Genomic DNA, 18,060 nt, shown 5'->3' with positions numbered 1-18,060 from the left:
AAAGTAATGTATGGTAAGTGCCATTAAGGACAAACGCCCCCAAAAACACATTTTTCTAAAAGCCATAATGACTATGATGTTCTATTAAATGTTAATGTTGATAATACAATTTGGGATGCACTAGGCTGTTCCCTGTTTCAGCTGCATATATTCCAATTAAAATGAATGTATTTTAGTAGAATGTAAATATATTAAAGAATCTTAGTTGGATGGACGGATCATCTTCATACTAAGCTACATACAGGGGTTGGACAATGAAACTGAAACACCTGGTTTTAGAGCACAATAATTTATTATGGTGACGGACAGTTCTGGTGGAAACAGGAGAGTTGAGGTTCACATTGAATTCTGCGTGATTTGATCAGCCGTGGTTTAATGTTTTTTGGATACAATCCGGGTTAGCACCTAAACATCCCTTTCAGACAGCTTCCTCTTACAGCGTCCACAGTTAATCCTGTTGGATGTGGTTGGTCCTTCTTGGTGGTATGCTGACATTACCCTGGATACCGTGGCTCTTGATGCATCACAAAGACTTGCTGTCTTGGTCACAGATGCTCCAGCAAGACGTGCACCAACAATTTGTCCTCTTTTGAACTCTGGTATGTCCCCCATAATGTTGTGTGCATTGTAATATTTAGAGCAGAACTGTGCTCTTACCCTGCTAATTAAACCTTCACACTCTGCTCTTACTGGTGCAATGTGCAATTAATGAAGATTGAACACCAGGCTGCTCCAATTTAGCCATGAAACCTCCCACACTAAAATGATGACAGGTGTTTCAGTTTCTTTGTCCAACCCCTGTACCTCTGCTATGTTCTTGCTATGTTCTAGGACATTGTTTAAACGATAAGAAGCTGGAATGAAAACGAGCTAAAATTAAATAGGAGCAATGAGGCTACGTTTGTGTTTCAGTAAGTTTCAGTTTCTGGGTAAAGCTCTGCTATGAAGCTTGAATTTAGCAGGTTTCCTAATGATCAGATTACAAATCTGTATTTATTATTTACTACAGAAAATATAATCCTTAATGGTACTTATAAAGCCTAGCCATAAAGTATGATTTTTTTTTCGAATTATGTAGATTTTCCATCTAAAACTTAACCCTGATAAAACATCTTTCATGTTTTAATCAATTTATGCTTCTGAAACATATTTTTGGCTTTATGATTTGCATTTACAACATTTTTAATTATTAGAAGCATGGATGTTTTTGAGTTTGTGTTAGATCAGTGTAATCTGGATTAGGATAGTGCATTACTAATGCCACAGACCTGTCCATCACTCCTCCTGAGTCTCCACTGCGACCTCGGTTAGGAGCCAAGGAGTCCAGCTCATCAAAGAAGATGACACAGGGAGCTGCAGCCCGAGCTTTGCTAAACACTGAGAGAAACAAAGAGGAAACACAAGGATTCCTTTTTATTCACTGTGTTCAAATCTGTCAGTTAACATGTTAATCCTATACTAATTTTAAAACCTTGAGATCTAAATAAATGAATAAAGATACTTAAGGTTAGATAGAAGTGAACAAATATACATATTTCTCTTCTTACCTTCTCTTATATTCTCCTCACTCTGGCCTACATACATGTTAATAAGCTCTGGACCTTTCACACTGTAAAAGAAGCAACAATCTTTAATCATTTCCCCCTTAAAAAGGGACAATAAAAAGCTAAACAAATCACTTTTTTTAATTAGCATATCACAAAAGTGAGTACATATTTTTGTAAATATTTTATTGTCCCATGAAAAAGTATAATAGTGTAAATTTTCTGTGCCCCCAATAAAGCTCAACACACAGTCATTAATGTCTATGACTGGCCAGGTCTCCTGACCTAAATCCCTGTGATGTTGTCATGGAGGAGTGAAAGAGGATTCCAGTGGAAACCTGTGAAGCTCTAGTGAAAATAATGGTGGCCACACAAAATACTGACACAATTTGGCCATTTTTACTTGGTGTACTCACTTTTGTTGCCAGTGGTTTAGACATTAATGGCTGTGTTTTGAGTTATTTTGAGCGCATAGTAAATTGACAAGTGTCACATCTACACTGTAGTCACATTAAAAAGTCTAATAAAGAATTTACAAAAATGTGAGGCGTGTACATGATTTTACTCATTTTAACCCACGCTCTAAACAAAACTGATAAACTAATTAAATGCACTGCCTGGCCAAAAAAAAGTCTCCACCTGGGTTTAAGTAAGTAAATGATGTGGGGTTGGTTGGTTGATGCTGCAGTTGGTCTGCAGGTTTAGATTCAGCAACAGTATGTGCTGAAAGAATGAGGTCAGCTGACTACCTGAATATACTGAATATAAACCAGGTTATTCCATCAGTGGATTTATTCTTCCCTGATGAACACGGCCATATTCCAATATGTTAACGCCAGGATTCATGGGGCTGGAACTGTGAAAGAGTTCAGGGTTCAGGGAGCATGAGATCATCATTTTCACACATGGATTGAGAGAGAGTTCACCACAGAGTCCAGATCTTAACCTCATTGAGAATCTTTGGGATGTGCTGGATGGAGAAGAGCTGCTTTGTGCAGCGGTCAGACTCTACCATCATCAATGCTGCTGCAAGATCTTGGTAATAAATTAATCCAGCAGCACTGGATTGAAATAAATCTTGTGACATTGTAGAAGCTTATCGAAACAATGCCTCAGTGAATGCATGAGGCAATCAAAGCTAAAGGCGGTTCAACCAAATATGAGAATTTTGGTAGTGACTTTTTTTTCAGGCAGTGTGTGGTAAAGGGAAAACATTTAAATCTAGACATTTAAGGGCCAAAAAACACTACAATAATTCCCTACCAAAAATGAATCCCTACCTGAGGAAGGTCAGAGAGCACTCTGAGGCCACAGCTTTAGCCAGCAGGGTCTTGCCGGTGCCAGGCGGCCCATAGAGCAGCAGGCCAGAGCGGCGCAGTCCGAGCGGCAGCAGTTCTGGATGCTCTAATGGAAGCTGGATGGTATCTAGGATCTCCTTCTTCACCTGCTGCAGACCCCCCACGTCCTGCCACCTCACTGACGGGATCTACCAATTACAAACAGCTAATTTTAACTCTAACACAAACATAAATAAACTGTTCTTATAACATAAATTTGCCCTGTTAGTGTTACGCTCAGTCAGGCAATAAATGTATGATTAGTACACGGCTTATTCACTGTAAAACCACCATTTAAAAATATAGAGCAGCGGTCTTCACCCCTCCTCCTGTAGGAAAACCTTTCTCCAGGCTTTTACTTCAATCCAACTGAAACTTTTTAAGCTTTTTCTCATAACTTATTTATATTAGGGCTGTCAAACTATTTATTTATAGTGTGCGCTCTATGCACATCACCTACCATAGCCTCTGGCATAGCCTGATACACACACCCCCAGATATGTAACTACGTGGTGAACAGCGCAGAGAGAAACAGCTGTGATTGGTCTGCAGTACCTCCTGTTCCTGCTCCTTGTCTAAGTTACTGGTTGAGAAAGGTGTAAGAAGTCAGCTAAATGGGTCCACTTGTGGTAAATAACATGATTTGGAATTTGATTAATGTTTTGGGTCTATAGTAAATAGTAAAATGTTGCTAAATACAGTATGTTGTCTGATTTTGTTTTGGCTCATTGTGTTTGAGTAGCAGTTTTGAAGTCGAAGAGCCAATCAATGCATTTTGACAGAATTTTGGCTTAAAGTTGCTGGTATGATGATGTTATATATCTGAAATAAAGAGGTATGGAAGTCTATGGCTGTTGTTCATTCATTTGTTCCTCAACCAAAATTCATTTAAATTGTGCAGTTTAGGTGATGAGTATGATTAATTAAGCAATAATTCACGAGAGGGAGTGCTATAATGTGTAATACACAAACGCAGCACAGCGGTGCCAATATTACACGTTATAGCACCAAACTCTAGTGTATTGTTGCGATTATACCACAGTTCCATTATTGCTGTTTATTAAAATATTCAGAGTTAAAGAGGATGAGAAAATATGATTTGTTTGGTTATAAAAAACAGTTAAAATTGTTCCATTGCTGCTCTGTTTGTAGCTGCGCTGTTTGCCTTGTAAGCGCTGCATCGTTGCTAGGTTACCTGTATGTGGCGGAGTAATACATGGAGAGCTTCGATTACAGTGCATTACCGGCTGATAACGGCACTTATAGAACATCTCTCAGCCAATCACATTGCAGGGTCGAAACTAACTGTGGTATAATTCAGCTTAATTAATAACAATTAATTAATGCTTAGCAGACCTACCTTTGGTGCTCCTATAGCCTGAGAGTGGGCTTCCTGCAGGGAGTCCAACGCTGCTGTGAAGTCTGCAGACATTATAGTAACACCACAATCACACAGGTCCATCTCTGACTGAGCACTGCCCCCCTGTGGATAACTACACAGACATCCAGACAAACCTCTGTAAGAAAAAAACTGGACCTTACGTAGATCAGCTTTTTGTAGCATTTTGTAGCATTACATGTTTACTTTAGCATTTCTGAGGTAAACATGGTGTTGTTACTGCCAAAAATATATTATTTGCATTGAAATACTGATTAAATATGAACACTCTCTGTGCTCCCCCCTCCTCTGTCTCTCTCACACACATCTGATGCTTCTGTGAAATGACATTTTTCCTTTTTTGCCTTCTACTTATTTTTCTATTCTTTTTTTATATAATTTTATTATATACATTTTTTAACCTGTTTCAAAAACTGAACACAGATTGTCCTTTGTGACGTCTGTTCAAGTACCATAGTTAAAAAGATAGTATATTACAATGATCTTACATTGACACTTTTTTTTTCACATTTTACATTTTTCACACAATCTCCATTATTATTTATTATTTATTTTTATGTTTAGAAGGAAAAGTGTAATTAATTGTGAATAATTTAGTTTGAAAAGAGAAATAAGAACTGAACAACTCACTAAATCTCCAGCAGCCGTCGGTGAGCTGCTTTTCCAGCCCTGGTAAGCAGTGCACAGAAATCTCCCAGCACAAAACCCTAAACACAGAACCAGGGATACAATATATGTTGATTTTATATATATATATATATAAAAAAGGGGTTTTAATTTTAATGAGGGCCTTCTCACCGCTGTCTGTTTAGCAAGCTTGGCAAGACTGACATCTTTTCCCAGAGACAGGTCTTCACTGAGGCTGGATAACATGGCCTTTCTCTGCTCCTCTGAAGGACTTTCCAAGGTCATCTGGTGCACAAAGGCAGGGATCACATCTGACGACACTTCCTGCTGATCATTCACAGAGCCAACCACGATCACACTGCAGAGAGAAACACACAGGTCTGTTAGCAGCAGCGATCTATCATCTCACTGTAGCAAAGCATTTCTACACCATCTATAGAGAAAAATAACCCATTTCTTGCACCTATTTATTTTTTCTATTAATATTTAGGGCAACATATTCTAAGTGTATCATTTAATCACACAAAAAAAGATGATTTATTCAACACTGTAAACCTTAGTAAAGCAGCACACAACAAATTCCTATGTAACAGAGACAAACGATCAGTATTCTTGGGGGTGATTCATTGATGAAACCGAGACCACAGGCAGGAATGATGGCAGAAACCTTCATTACATTCATTAAGAGACCAGCCACTGGTTGAATAATGACTGTGTGTTCTCATAACACTCAACCCAGTATCCATCAGAGGTGGAAAAAGTACTGAAAAATTGTAATTAAGTAAAAGTACCTTTACTTTGCTAAAAATCTACTCAAGTAAAAGTAAAAAAGTACCGTACTCAATTTAAAATGTACTTTGAGTAAAAGTTACGTAGTTACTTTTAATTATGTGATGTAAAAAAGTACAAATAATAAATTAAATATTTTTTAATGAACTATTAATTCCACATAATAATTTAAGTTCAGACCACCCCATAAAACATTTTCATGAACAAGTGGTATAGGTTTCTATAATCCATTTTTTTTTCTTTACTTCTAAAAAGTTATGGTCATATAGGCGACTATAAACTGTATTTGTATAGTTTTACAGGTCATTATTATTTTCTTACTTTTCTTAGCTTTAACTGCTATTTACATGTTTTTTTTTTACATTGAAGCAGATTGTTTAATGTTCCCAATAAAAACTTAAGGAATCATCATTAAAAACAGGAAATCATACAGACAATTTTTTTTTATTCACACAATTGTTTTTTACCCAGTAACGAGGAGTTTTCCAGTGTAGCAAAGTAAATTACTTGTGTCAAAATGTACATGAGTAAAAGTAAAATTACCTATTTTATAAACTACTTTAAAAATTACAAATTACTCATAAAATCTCCTCAATTACAGTAATGTGAGTAAATTTAATTCGTTACTTTCCACCTCTGGTATCTATTCAAGGATAATGTCCCACCCTTCAACAAAAATAGCCAATCAGCTTGCTGCTTACATTGACACATAAGGGGGTATGCTTGTTAGTGGGAAAGCCCCATTCAGTGAGGAGATCTGTGCAAGCGCAGCAGCCAAAAGAAATCCACAAATCAGGCTTTTGGTGCATTATGGGGACAAATTCTACAAACTACTCAGGATGGTTTTATGAGATTGTATCAGTGATTAAAAATATGTTGCTGAAATGTTCATTAGACGTTCAGTTTCCAGTATTCTAGTCTTTCCCCATTCAAACAGCTAGGAGGCAGGGCTTTTTTGAGTTTTTTTATATATGTATATATGTATATATGTAAATTGTAGACAAAACTGCCCAGTGGCGTTACAAAGATGGCCACTGAGTGAACTTACTTGCCTATTAAGAAGGTAGTTACAGAATGATACCAGCATTCTCATACACAGATATGACAACACAGACTTAAAGTAGCAGTTCGTATTATTGTGTTTCTAAACTGAAAGCAGAATCATTTCTGAGTGGAAAAGAATATGGATAAAATATTTTATAAGTGTTTAATGGTACCAGTGTACTGGAACGACCATCCCTGCCAAGCCTAATTCTAATATATTCATCCTAAAAGCTGGGCTGTCGGGTCGCTTTTTGTTGTATTTCTTCTTCTGGCCACGTCACACGTCTTTACGTACTTACGTCACACGTACAGCCTCTAAAAGAGGATCCGGTTCAGTTTTGCTGAACGCGAGCGGCTGGTGGAGCAATGGAGACTTCAGAAGAGGAAACTCAGAGCTCAGTAGCTCCTTCATTCACTAATAGTAAAACCAAACCCCCGCCCAGTTTAAAATGATTCTTCCACATGCTCTGTGCAATTACCCATTCATATTTTACTTAAATGAGTGCATCCTTATTGAACTGCTTTATTATGCTCGTCTGTGTACAGCATCTTTGGAATGCAACACCCTGCTGAGAATGTGAACTGGAAAAGGGAGGCATGGTTGAATACATGCTGCTTTAATATTACATTTACTGACAGAAAGTACATCATAGTGCTCCATTAAGCATATCTGAGATCTTAAAGGTTTGACTTGACAGTATAATTTAATTTACCTTGAGTGTGCATCAGTCAGGAGCTGGCAAAGAGCAGACACTACCCTGGAGTCCATTTCAGTTCCATCCCGCCGCTGGCTGAGCAACTGCAGGTTCCTCAGCAACAGCACACAGGGGTGATGGACCTCAGCTCTGTGGAAGGCTGCCTTCATTTTTGATTCGCACGCAGCTGCAGTGTCGCCGCAGAGGGTCACGCAGTCCACCTGTGATCACGCCCAAAAAAAATATATATACAATTGTCAAACTGTGAATATGACTGAAATTTTTTTTTTTGTTGTTGTTTTAGGGCACTTTTTTTTAGGACTTTTTTCTCTTCTAAATTTTTCTCCTACTTTTCTCCTCAATTTAGCTATGCTAATTATCCCACCCACTCATGCTGATGCAGCATTGCCGAGTAGCATCACAGCGCTAACGCTCTGAGGAAAGCGCAGCATCTCGGCTCTGATACATCAGCTCACAGATGCCTGTGATGACCCACATCACCCTAGGAGTGACGAGGGGAAAGAGCGCCATCAGGGGGAGCTGCATGACCAGGATTTAAACCTGGCTTTAGGGCACTATTAAGTATGTCTGTCATTTTGTTTTTTTGTAGAGTATCAGAATCATAGAGTGAAATATGAACGTTATTTTGAATTCACTCCCACAATGAATCAATATTTATAGAAAATTAGGAGGTAAAAACAACCACGTCAACTCACACACAAGCGCCACCCTGACGCAAAGAACGCGGTCGATACACCACTGTTGTGCTGAAATCTCTCAGGTGCTAGCTCTGTCTCTTTTCCGACACACTCGCACTGTCTAATGGTAATATTTCTTACTTTTAAAAACTGAAATGCATGCAGCAATACTTTCAGGAAAAATAAATGTAATTTAAGCACCAGAAATAAACATGCTCATTGTTTGTTTGTTTCAGCAAGATCCAGAAAGATGGAGTCCTTTACAGTGACAGTATGAGAATGATATTACTCATGTCTGCTGTAAAATAAATACGTTTTGTCAGAATAAATTATAGCTTTTTGTATTTTTTGGTCAGAATTTAGAAAAAGGTATTGGAAAAAAGTGCCATTTGGGTATCGTTTCAAAGTATTCAAAGTATCGTATCGGTACAGGTATTTTTTTTAAATGATACCCAGCCCTAATCAGCTCCCAGATGCTTTGTACTGACCGACATAACACTTTTGGGGTGATGTGGGGAGAGAGCGCCATCTATCCACCCACAGAGAGCAAGGACAATTTTCTAGGCTCTAGCAGCTGATGGCAAGCTGCATGACCGGGATTTTAACCAGTGATCTTCTGATCGTGGTGGCAGTGCCTTAGTCTGCTGGACCACTCAAACCCTACCCATGACTAAATAAGAAAAGTAGTACATGCCTTCTTTAACTTATTTTAACTCAAAAACTGTGTCTAGTTAATACGGAGCATTGTGTATTTTTTTTCTAGAAGAAATCTGCTTTGAAATAACTGATCCAGGCTTGGGGTGATGGGTACTAGTTTCAGAGTTTGTGGATTTGGTTTTAGTTCCTGAAGGTCCAGCGTCCAGCACATTCAGTAATTTCCCTCATTAACCAACACTGATTTACTGGTTAATTGCCAGGTTTAATGGGTTTGTTTGAGCAGGAAAATCACCAGACTTTTTTGGACAGTGTTCCTCCAGAACCAGAACTGATGAACTCTAGTTTAAAAGTGCACTGATACCTTCAGCAGATGTAGATGTAGCCTCCTGCACGCTGCCTTTACTGCGGTTACTTTTCCACTTCCATGCGGACCTATGAGAAGAACTGTGCAGCCTCGCTTCAAAGGAGTATTCCTACATGTAAAAAAAAAAAAGAAAACAGTAGAAGAAGAGCCAAAGAGCCTCTGAAATTACTTAATAAAACAAAATAAATTTCTTTATTTAAAAAATAAGACTAGCGTCATTTAGAATCTACAGTGCACAGTACAGGAATGCTGACCTTTCAGTGAGGTGGGGCTGTATTATGGTGACCAGCTGCTCGACAGTGCCGGAGAGACCGGGAGGGCATAAACTCGTCCAGAACGATGAATTCACCTCTGAATACGGTGCCAGGCTATTAGTAGAGTCTCTCTGTGGATAACAAAGGACCGTTTGAGTATAACAAAGTCACACAACTACAAAGAATATACTGAGCACACAAGAAAAAGTGTGTAAACAAGACATGCAACAGAGCATCCTTAAAATACAAAAATAGGGGCGCCGAGTGGTCCAGCGGTCTAAAGCGCTGCAGGTTTGAACCCCCGCTCATGCAGCTTTACCATCAAGCTGCCGGCGCTCAGAGGGAGCACAATTGGCCCTGCTCCCTCCGGGTGGGTAGATGGCGCTCTCTCCTCACATCACTCCTAGGGTGATGTCCACAACACAGGGCATCTGTGAGCTGATGTATCAGAACCGAGTCGCTGCACTTTCCTTCAAGCGCGCCATGATGCTGCTCGGTAATGCTGCATCAGCAGCAGCTCAAAAAGAAAAATAAGACTCCCTTTATAAAGGGTTTATAAATGGTTTACAATTTGTTTCTTAGTGGTTACTAATTAGGTTGTAAATGCCTTAAAAAATCATTAATAATCAGTTATAACACATACCTAGAAAGGGCAGCAATATAGATGGCTGTGGGTTCACTATTTGGCAAACAACAGTTCATTGTTGCCCTTTATACGTATGTGTTATAATTTACAACCTAATTACAACCTAATTAGAACCATTAACAAAGTAATTGTAAACCATTTATAAACCCTTTGTAAAGGTAGTCTTATTTTAAAGTGGTACCCAAATATGTATTGATGTGATTAATAAGGTATTGTTGAATTACACTAAACACCAGGGTGCAAGGAGGGGTTGCACAAACAGATTATCCTTTTTTTTGTCCAATCACTCTCTTCTTGGACTTGACTTTAGACTTGATAATAAAACACAGTGGATCAACACCAGCAGATGACAGACATGTCTCTCCAAACCATCACTGATCATCAGTACATTTTACATTTCATTTGTAAATCAAGGGATCACAGTGTATATATACTAACTGTTGCAGCCCTACAGTTGAAGGAACACAGTAAAGGTGTTACATGGCTGAACTTGATTCTTACCGTGTATAAAGTGGTGTGGTCTGTATCTGCTAGATATGATGCCACCTCTCCATTATCACCAGAAAAGCCTGTTACCTGCTTCACTTTAAAATATAACACCGGCCATCTGCAAAGAAAAACACCAGGTCACACACACACACAGGGAATACTCACTGGAGTGATAGAAAAATATTGACACTTCCAGTTTTAAAGGAAGCTTACTATTCACGTTCCTGTGTAACAATGCCATTTCTAGACATAGTATGCACAGACAGAAATGAAAATTAGGAAAAGAAGGAGAAGAAAAACCTGGTGATGCCATCAGAGCTGCTCTCCACAAGATCTGGGTGTCCTAGTGTTGGAATTCCCAAAATCCATCCCTGCTGTACAAGTCTAAAATTAAATAAGAAATACAGCAAACATACAGAACACTATTAAAACAGTTCAAGACAAGACAACCGTAGTCAACGTACTCGTCCTGGATGCACACACTACACAAACAGACCTGTCACAAAGTCTGTTGTTTAATATTGTTGAGAATTAAAAGGTTAAAACATTGTCTTATAATCATGGAAATTATCAATTAAGGGTTAAAACATTGTTGCCCTATAATCATACAAAATACTTAATGAAAACCCAATCAGTATAATCCATTAGTGATTTTAATAAGGTTTAATCAATATGTTAATCAATCAATATGTTACCTGTATTCAAAAGCCCCTTGTAATCTTTGTTCATGTTGGTGATCATATGCTACAGACACAGCACTCTTTAGAATCATATAACAAATGTAGTTTATTTAAGTCTGCACAGGGCTGTTTCATAACACGTGTAGCCATCCGTGGTTAGACCTTGAGAGTGAGTGAAGATGGCTGAGCCGTCCCCTCAGACCAAGATAACAAGGGACTTGCAACTGAAGTTATGTTGCAAGAACCAGACGGGAGGACAATAGATTTATTATAGCGGAGATGCAGGTGCTGGGGAGGCATGGCGTCATTTTAAGATAATATACAGTTCATGGGACCAAGGACAAATCCCAAAAAAGGTTTGGGGGGCTGTTCAACCTTCTTCACTCACACCATAGTGGGATGATCTATATAATCTTGTGTATGTCTTTTGGTTTTAGAACATTCTCCTTGACTCTCTGAGCGGAGCATTGTTCCCGGAAGATCTTCTGAAATAAACTGTTAAATTTGCTGAAGACTTTGGTATCCTGACTCCTCTTGACTTCTCTACTCATCTCAACCATTTAAAAGAACCAAGGGAAAGGGGATAGGCATATTCGGCCCCCCCCCCCCCCTTTTCCTCACAATAGATAATAAATAGTCTCTGGAATTACCGTAATAAATGACTTTAAAAATTAATTTTTCATTAACTACCGGATTTTTTTTTTTTGTTTTCTTTTGATTTCCAGTTTGTTAGGATGGTGTTTTTGGCGATGGTTAGCGCCACCAAAAGTGTCCTGTGGTGTTAGGTGTTTTATGATCAGTTGCCAGAAGTGTTTGACAGGTGGACAGTACCATAAAGAGTGCATGTAGTTGTGTTTAATAAACAGTGTGTACAGATTTCAGAGTCTACTAATCCCATTTTATTTATGTTTTTGTCTAGTTTAGTGAACTACCGGACATTTCACAATATCAAGGCCAGCAAAAACTATGGATGTCATGTTCATTTATTGTATGATAAGCTGATAAAGTATTTATTGCAACAGACACACACACACACACACACACTACAAACACACAGCCAAACTAAGCCATTGTCAGTGTACCTTTTGTAAGTGGCTCTGGATAAAGGCATCTGCTAAATACCTTGTAATGTGAATGTAAATATAAATGCAGGTATAGATGAAGGTATACCTCGGTGTGCTAAAGTGCTTAAAGAGGACATCAGTAAAGGGTCCATGAGAGTGGTAATCTGGAGATACGACCGCTTCAATCTGGAGTTCTTTGGCGTATGAAGGCACTGCAGAACAGCACAGGCTTGCGGAAAGTTTCATCTCTGTCTGTGATGGAGCTTTGTTCCACCTCTGCAGACATTAAAAAAAAGAGTTCACATTAAAACAGTACAATCACATATGATTATTCACACACAAATACTTGGAAATCAATATTAATATAAATGTGCCTTGTGTTGCAGCATACATTTTATACAAACTCAAGATTAAACGAGATTTTACATGAATTAACATACATATTATTTCATACATAGAAGAATATTAACTTTTAATGTAAAAGTACTTTTTTAGACAGTTCTTGTTGCATTTTTTGGGATGTCCTTAGTGTTGCCTGGTTAAACTGAATAGTTCTTTTAAGAGGCTAAATAACAAAAAAAAAAGTATGTTTTCTGAAAGTTTCTAAAAGTTTCTCTTAAAGATGATGGATTGGAGAGACATGTCATCCGCTGGTGTTGGTCCACTGTGTTTTATTATCAAGTCCAAAGAAAGTGCACTGTTTTTCCGGAGTGTCGTACAGCACTTCACGCTTCGCTCTGCTGACAACTTTTACGGAGTTGCAGATTTCATTTTCCAGCAGGACTTGGCACACTGCCAAAAGTATCAATTTGTCTTATACAGTCATATGAAAAAGTTTGGGCCCCCTATTAATCTTAATCATTTTTAGTTCTAAATATTTGGGTGTTTGCAACAGTCATTTCAGTTTGATATATCTAATAACTGATGGACACAGTAATATTTCAGGATTGAAATGAGGTTTATTGTACTAACAGAAAATGTGCAATATGCATTAAACCAAAACTGAAGCACAAAATTGGTTTGGTAACCTCATTGAGTTTTGAACTTCATAGCCAATCATGAGAAAAGGTATTTAAGGTGGCCAATTGCAAGTTGTTCTCCTATTTGAATCTCATCTGAAGAGTGGCATCATGGGCTCATCAAAACAACTCTCAAATGATCTAAAAACAAAGATTGATTGAACAACTATGTTGAACAATCTTTGTTTTTAGATCATTTGAGAGTTAGTAGTATTCAAATCAATAAAATGATAAGGGTGCCCATACTTTTGCACCGGTCAGATTTTGGTTTAATGCATATTGCACATTTTCTGTTAGTACAATACAGGTGCTGGTCAACGAATTAGAATAATTTGAAATTGTGCAATCATGAAATTCTTTGAATGCATTTTTTGTGCAGAAAGCAAATCAGGTGTTCACCGCACCTGTCCTACTCGTTAGACTAATCACAGAACTCGTTACCTGGAAAAAATTTGCTCAGCTGAGCTTTCCAAAAGGCCCATTTAGGCCATTTAACTGTGACACTGTTGTTTTATTGAATTAGAATAATGGAGAAACCGTTTCATTGAATTAGAATAATTTTTATTATAATTACAATCATCACTTTCTCAGTATTTTGTGGCTGCCCCCTTGGCTTGTATGACTGCCTGAAGTCTCCGCGGCATCGATTTGACCAGCTTGTCGCAAGTTTCCGCACTCACAGCTTCCCAGGCAGTGGCGATGTTCTGCTTCAGTTGGTCCAGCGTAGTAGGCTTTCTGTCGCGAATTTTCCGCTTGACGATGGCCCAAAGGTTTTCAATGACATTGAGGTCAGGCGAGTTGGCCGGCCATGCCAAAACTTCAAGCTGTTTTTTAGTGAACCAATCTTTGGTCGACTTTGCCGCATGAGCCGGTGCAAGATCCTGTTGAAATATGAAGTCTTCTTCGCCGAACTGTTCCTCAACAGTCGGAATCAGGAACGTTTCCAGAACATCTTGATATACGGCAGCATTGACAGTCTTCTTGAGGAAGCAGAGTTTCCCTACACCTCGAGCGGACATGCATCCCCAGACCATAACGCTCTGGGGAAACTTGACGGATCTTTTCACGCACTCGTGGTTGTAGGTTTCGCCACCACGACGCCAGACACGAGGACCTTGTTCACCGAAGGAGATGCAGAAGCGTGATTCGTCACTGAAGACCACTTTCTGCCAGTCTTCAGCAGTCCACTCGCCGTGTTCTTTGGCCCACTTCAGCCGTTTCTCCATTTGTTTCTTGTTCAGCATCGGTTTTACTGCTGGAACGCGAGATTTGAAGCCGAGTTCGCGTAGACGACGGTAAGTGGTTGATCTGGAGACGTCAGCGAAGGTCTGCTTGTTCCACAAGTCGGTGAGCTCGGAAGTGGACTTGAACCGGTTGCTGACTGCGATCTTTCTCAGCTGCGTGTTGTCGCGAGCAGAAGTTTTTCGGACGCCGGAACAGTTGGTGCGCTTTCTGCAGTTTTTCTTGAGAGCTTTGCAGACTGCTCAGCAATTTTAGTTTGGGTCAAGCCTTGTTGGCGAAGGGCTTAAATTTGAGCCACTATTCCAGTTGAGAGGTCGCGCTGCTTACCCATGATTGATTTTACAACTTAGAAATTCTACTCAACCCTGACTTTATACTGCACAGTGAACACTCTTCACAGAAAACAAAAATTCGAGCATTTATTCTAATTCAATGAAACGGTTTCTCCATTATTCTAATTCAATAAAACAACAGTGTCACAGTTAAATGGCCTAAATGGGCCTTTTGGAAAGCTCAGCTGAGCAAATTTTTTTCCAGGTAACGAGTTCTGTGATTAGTCTAACGAGTAGGACAGGTGCGGTGAACACCTGATTTGCTTTCTGCACAAAAAATGCATTCAAAGAATTTCATGATTGCACTATTTCAAATTATTCTAATTCGTTGACCAGCACCTGTAAACCTCATTTCAATCCTGAAATATTACTGTGTCCATCAGTTATTAGATATATCAAACTGAAACGGCTGCTGCAAACACCCAAATATTTACAACTAAAAATGATTAAGATTAATAGGGGGCCCAAACTTTTTCATATGACTGTATAATATTCTTATTTTCTGAGACACTGATTTTTTAGTTTTTATTGGCTGTTAACCATATTCACATTTTCAACTGGATTACTGAAATAAAGTAACTTTTGAATGAAATTAATATTTTTGAGATGCACCTGTATTTTGATTTGATAATAACTTCTATATATTAAACTGCTTACTTTTATTTTGACAGCCTTGTTCCCAACAGGTACTGCTTCCCCACTGGACAAGTTGAACCACTGAACAGGTGAAATGAAACCCACATTCTCATTCATATCCATTTCTGAGATCCTGTCTCTGTCGCCATCAAACGCCACGATTTTAACAAGGTGGACGTCCCCTCTGGGGGTCTTGGCTGAAGCTTTTGAGGTGCTTTCGGTTTCTGCTGCAGCTGCAGGAGGACTCTGTGTAAGTTCTGCTCTAGAGGACTTTTTCTCCTTCCCTAAAGAGGGAGGGCCCAAAGCAGCCACCACCCATTCCCTGTTAAACAGGCCCAGCTTCAGTAACAAGCTCTTGCTCATGAATATGGTGCTGTCGGTGTCCACCTTGGTGTCCTGCTGTGTGTTGGGGTTCAGAGTTCCCTGCCTGCAGAGCCAGGAGACATCAACAACCTTCACATCCAGCCTGCACTCAAGAGCCTGCAGAACCTCAGTAAAGCCAGTGCTGAACAGCAGCTTACTGTTCAGTAAGGAGCTGCCTGGACCCAGACTGTTGGCATAGTGAGCAAAATCAGACACGAACAGAGAGGAATTTGAGCATCTGCTCATTTGGTTGCCAGGTAGGTCCAGTCCAGAGTGAGTGTGCATCAGATCCCTGCTGTCAGACACCACTACACTAGTGTGGATGGTGATGATCCCCTGAGTGACCGGCGTGCACTCCAACACAACCAGATCTGACAGATACTGCTGCATCTGTGTGCTGTCATCGCCCAGCAGAGGGTGGTACGGCAACACCAGCGCATCCCCCTGTCTGGCAAACAGAGTCTGCTTGTGGCAGGAGGTTAACACCAGCAGAACACTGGAGAACTTCTCTGAGGAAGCCCATTTAAAGCTCTGCTTTGTTCTGGCACCAATAACAACCCTGTTCAGGGGTGGAGGCTGCAGTAACCTCGCTGTTCCTCTGAGATCTGCCTGCAGTTCGTAGTGTAGGAGAAAAGTTCTGCTCACAAAAACACACAGAGTGTTATTATCACCCTCCTCCTCCTCCTCCTCCTCCTCCTCACAGCGAGCAGCCCAGTCCCCGCAGTCCGGCTCCCCGGTCGCTGTCAGCTGCGCGCAGACTAAAACTCCAGGTTTTCTGGGCCGCTGAGAGTCCCGCAGAGATAACAGCGCGCAGGTCAGATCACTGCAGCCCGGAAACACCCGGGAGAACCGCGAGCTGCTGATAAACACGTGTAACGGGTGAAAATGCGCTGGAAAAGGTTCCACACAAAACAGCTTCATGGGGGACGCCATGTTGGAAACTCGCGCGTGCGCACTGAGAACCAGTGGGCGTGGCGAATGAGCGGAGACACTGTCAATCATTTCATGCATCAGCCAATCGTACAACAAAGATCAACTGTCAATCATTTCTTGCATTGGCCAATCAAAAGTGTGAAGTACCTGTCCGTCATCATGTGCATCCGCCAATTGTTTAAAATTATTTGGACGAAGAACACTCTACAACTCAGCAATTGGTCAATGCAAAATGTTATTGACGGCTAAGAGCAAGAATTTAATTGGTTGATGCAAAACATGATTGACAGGCAATTGTCTCCAGTCCTCGTTTATTTAGGTCTCGCGTCTGTAATACATACATGTACATTATATATAACATTAAAAATATATATATTATTTAAAATAATAATAATAATAAATATTTAATAATAAATATTAAATAAAAATAAATAAATATTAAACAAAATGACTGCTACTGAGCTGATGCTGTTTATCAACCAGAGCATGTTTTAAAATGTTTAAACTGTTTAAAGGCTTCACATATTGTGTCTGCGGTGCTGAACATTTTAAAATTGTTCTATGTTGAAGAAGTGAGTACATTTATTTAGTATTCAGATGATGAAACATTTATGAACTATGATTTTGCTCAGTTGCTCCATAGGAACCCATTAAATTTGGTCTTACTCGAGAGCGCCCTCTAGTGAGTCCAGTAAAATGAATGGGTTCATATGAGCAACTGAGCAAAATCATAGTTTATAAATGTTTTAATAACACAGACATTTGCTGAAGCCTCTTTAAATCTACAACCAGGTGTGTTTGCTTAGCTTTTGGGTGAAATACCACATTACCTTCTAAAATTGAAGAATATCCTTTCATTTAGTAGTAATAGTAGTAGTAATAGTAGTAATAGTAACTAACTACTTTTCTTTGATTTTACAGTAATTTTAAGATGTACAATAAAGTATTTTGATTATAAATCTAAGAAAGCATAGCTATATTTGTCCGTCTTTCTACAACAGGCGTAAAGGCGCTATATTACTGCTAGTAAATTCCGAGTAATTGTGCACAATGTCTACAACATGGAGAAACACCTGAAATAGCGTACTCATAATGTCACGCTAGGAACTTTAACGGGTGCTTTACGGGGGGACAAAGTTAAGACTTTGGGAATTTAGCTTATCAATTTTATTTGCAATCATGTTGAAATAAACCCTGCAATACTGTTGATATGCTGAACATCAGCTGTTTGGGCGTTTTTTCTCTAAA

General features: G+C 39.3%; 1 protein-coding gene across 2 annotated transcripts in view; it reads right to left on the bottom strand.

Moving 5' to 3' along the window:
- The window catches only part of pex6 (peroxisomal biogenesis factor 6), a 29,149-nt gene extending 12,285 nt beyond the window's left edge, over nucleotides 1-16,864 (bottom strand). The window contains exons 1-13 of one of the 2 annotated variants that reach the window (XM_022669463.2): nucleotides 15,538-16,864; nucleotides 12,394-12,563; nucleotides 10,844-10,927; nucleotides 10,556-10,661; nucleotides 9,409-9,539; nucleotides 9,152-9,263; nucleotides 7,454-7,656; nucleotides 5,079-5,265; nucleotides 4,911-4,987; nucleotides 4,242-4,374; nucleotides 2,825-3,030; nucleotides 1,548-1,609; nucleotides 1,269-1,377 (exon numbers count right to left, since the gene is read on the bottom strand). In XM_022669463.2, the coding sequence (XP_022525184.2) occupies nucleotides 1,269-1,377; nucleotides 1,548-1,609; nucleotides 2,825-3,030; nucleotides 4,242-4,374; nucleotides 4,911-4,987; nucleotides 5,079-5,265; nucleotides 7,454-7,656; nucleotides 9,152-9,263; nucleotides 9,409-9,539; nucleotides 10,556-10,661; nucleotides 10,844-10,927; nucleotides 12,394-12,563; nucleotides 15,538-16,812 (2,855 nt within the window). In that variant the 5' untranslated portion in view covers nucleotides 16,813-16,864. The remainder of the gene's footprint in view (nucleotides 1-1,268; nucleotides 1,378-1,547; nucleotides 1,610-2,824; nucleotides 3,031-4,241; nucleotides 4,375-4,910; nucleotides 4,988-5,078; nucleotides 5,266-7,453; nucleotides 7,657-9,151; nucleotides 9,264-9,408; nucleotides 9,540-10,555; nucleotides 10,662-10,843; nucleotides 10,928-12,393; nucleotides 12,564-15,537) is intronic. The other variant, XM_022669462.2, reaches the window with a different exon arrangement.
- Nucleotides 16,865-18,060: the final 1,196 nt, after the last annotated feature.

Source organism: Astyanax mexicanus, chromosome 16 (genome assembly GCF_023375975.1).
Source record: "Astyanax mexicanus isolate ESR-SI-001 chromosome 16, AstMex3_surface, whole genome shotgun sequence".
Lineage (NCBI taxonomy): Eukaryota > Metazoa > Chordata > Actinopteri > Characiformes > Acestrorhamphidae > Astyanax > Astyanax mexicanus.
This window is presented reverse-complemented; position numbering and strand designations above follow the sequence as displayed.